The sequence below is a fragment of the Echinococcus granulosus genome (genome assembly GCF_000524195.1).
Source record: "Echinococcus granulosus chromosome Unknown EG_S00120, whole genome shotgun sequence".
Lineage (NCBI taxonomy): Eukaryota > Metazoa > Platyhelminthes > Cestoda > Cyclophyllidea > Taeniidae > Echinococcus > Echinococcus granulosus.
In genome coordinates, this window is record NW_020170500.1 from 90,097 (window position 1) to 91,688 (window position 1,592).

Below are 1,592 nucleotides of genomic sequence, written 5' to 3' on the forward strand. Positions count from 1 at the left end.
GCAAGGACATCTTCACCGCAATAACAAGTTTCATTCACAAAACACAACGTATTTATAGGAATGTGCACCAATCATATCAACCTGTGTGGCCTATATCCCTGACCTATAAGGCAACTTCTTCATCCATTCATTTAACCACACGACACGCTGTTTTGTGTAGGTGGATCAGCAGACAGCTTCTACACGTCTCCTCATTATGGTGCACAGACGCGGTATATTGAAGCGATGCAACCACTGGTTGACTTGCGTGTCACAATCACGTATGGTATGGAAGCATCGTTTGTCGTTGGAGAAGGAATTGGAAATCGTGTTCAGGGCACTCCACATGTCACACCTCCATTTCCCAAACACCGTGATGTTATATTTGCAGAAGGTTGGGGTAATTAGATGGGAAGATGAAAGAGCAGTGTGAATGAGGTAGAGTGAAATGGGAAAAATGCACGTTGATGGGTCCACAAAGCTTAAGTGCAGGCATAAACTACTTCTTGCTGAACTACTTTTGTATTAATAGAGGTGTACGTTTGATTTCACTTTTTTTGTCGAATCACCCTATCATTCTGCCATGCGCAGCCATGTACTGCGACGTTGCAGTGCGAATTGTCTCTCATTGTGGCATACTCAGAATTGTTGTAGGCGAGACTGGGCTGTCTTTCGGTCTTCCCAATATTAAGGTGCATTTAAGCAGTTTATGCTTCCAATCGTCAGTTTGGCTTAATTGGAACAAAATGGAATGAGAAGTTGAGGCATTTTGGAAAGGGATACTCCTTGTCAATAACTTCCGATCAAAAACTGCTTATCACAATCAAGTTATAAAATTGAGACGGGCACAGGTTGGACCGAGTGTGTAGTCAATCCGAACGGCAAAATTTCTCTATACAGGAGGATAAATTTAGCATTTTTCGGAGCATATGTCAATTCCTCATTGCACTAAAATGCCAACTGAACGACATCATCAATGAGGGAAAAGCCCCACGTTGATGGCGATTGCGTGGGATCCTCCTCACGATCAGCATGTGTATTATATGCTTGAATGCTCTCACTTGCTGGAACGGATATCAAGCTGAACCTCCCACGCACTCTGCATCGTGGCAGGCACACTGTGGTGAGGTTGTAGATCTTTGTATTTTTTGCTTTTCAGTGGCAAAATTTTTACAGACAGACAGGATGAGGTCAAAGGGGCGTTTAAATTTTAGAAAACAGTGAGATAGGTGAGTGATACGGAGGAGTTGAACACACTCTTTTGGTGGAGACGAGAGGTACAAAGCCATTCACAGCAGGTTCATTTAAGTCGCCTAGAACTGTTTGTGTGGCGATTTAATGAATAAAAGTGTGGCAACACCTGCCTGACCTCATCTGTACTTCTTTGCCTGAAGTAGTGCACTAGCGCTTCGTTGGCTAAAGAATGGCAATAGACATCAATCAGGTTTATGTGAATTCTAACGTGTCGCTATCCGTCGGTGATGCTTGTCAGTGCACGACATTTTCATTATCAAACATGCAAGGCAATATTCAGTGCCGCCCGGCTCATTTAACAACATTTCCAACCACTGTCTATCTCCTCGTCAAAGTCACGCGAATTTAGATTGAAATGG

At 43.3% G+C, this 1,592-nt stretch overlaps 1 protein-coding gene across 1 annotated transcript in view; it reads left to right on the forward strand. All coding sequences in view use genetic code 11, as the record gives it.

Moving 5' to 3' along the window:
• Window positions 1-225: 225 nt before the first annotated feature.
• The window catches only part of EGR_08808 (hypothetical protein), a gene marked incomplete at both ends in the record, with an annotated part of 1,846 nt that continues 479 nt past the window's right edge, over window positions 226-1,592 (forward strand). Inside the window, 2 exons of the mRNA XM_024498057.1 lie at window positions 226-373; window positions 1,139-1,199. Coding sequence (XP_024347529.1) covers window positions 226-373; window positions 1,139-1,199 — 209 coding nt within the window. The remainder of the gene's footprint in view (window positions 374-1,138; window positions 1,200-1,592) is intronic.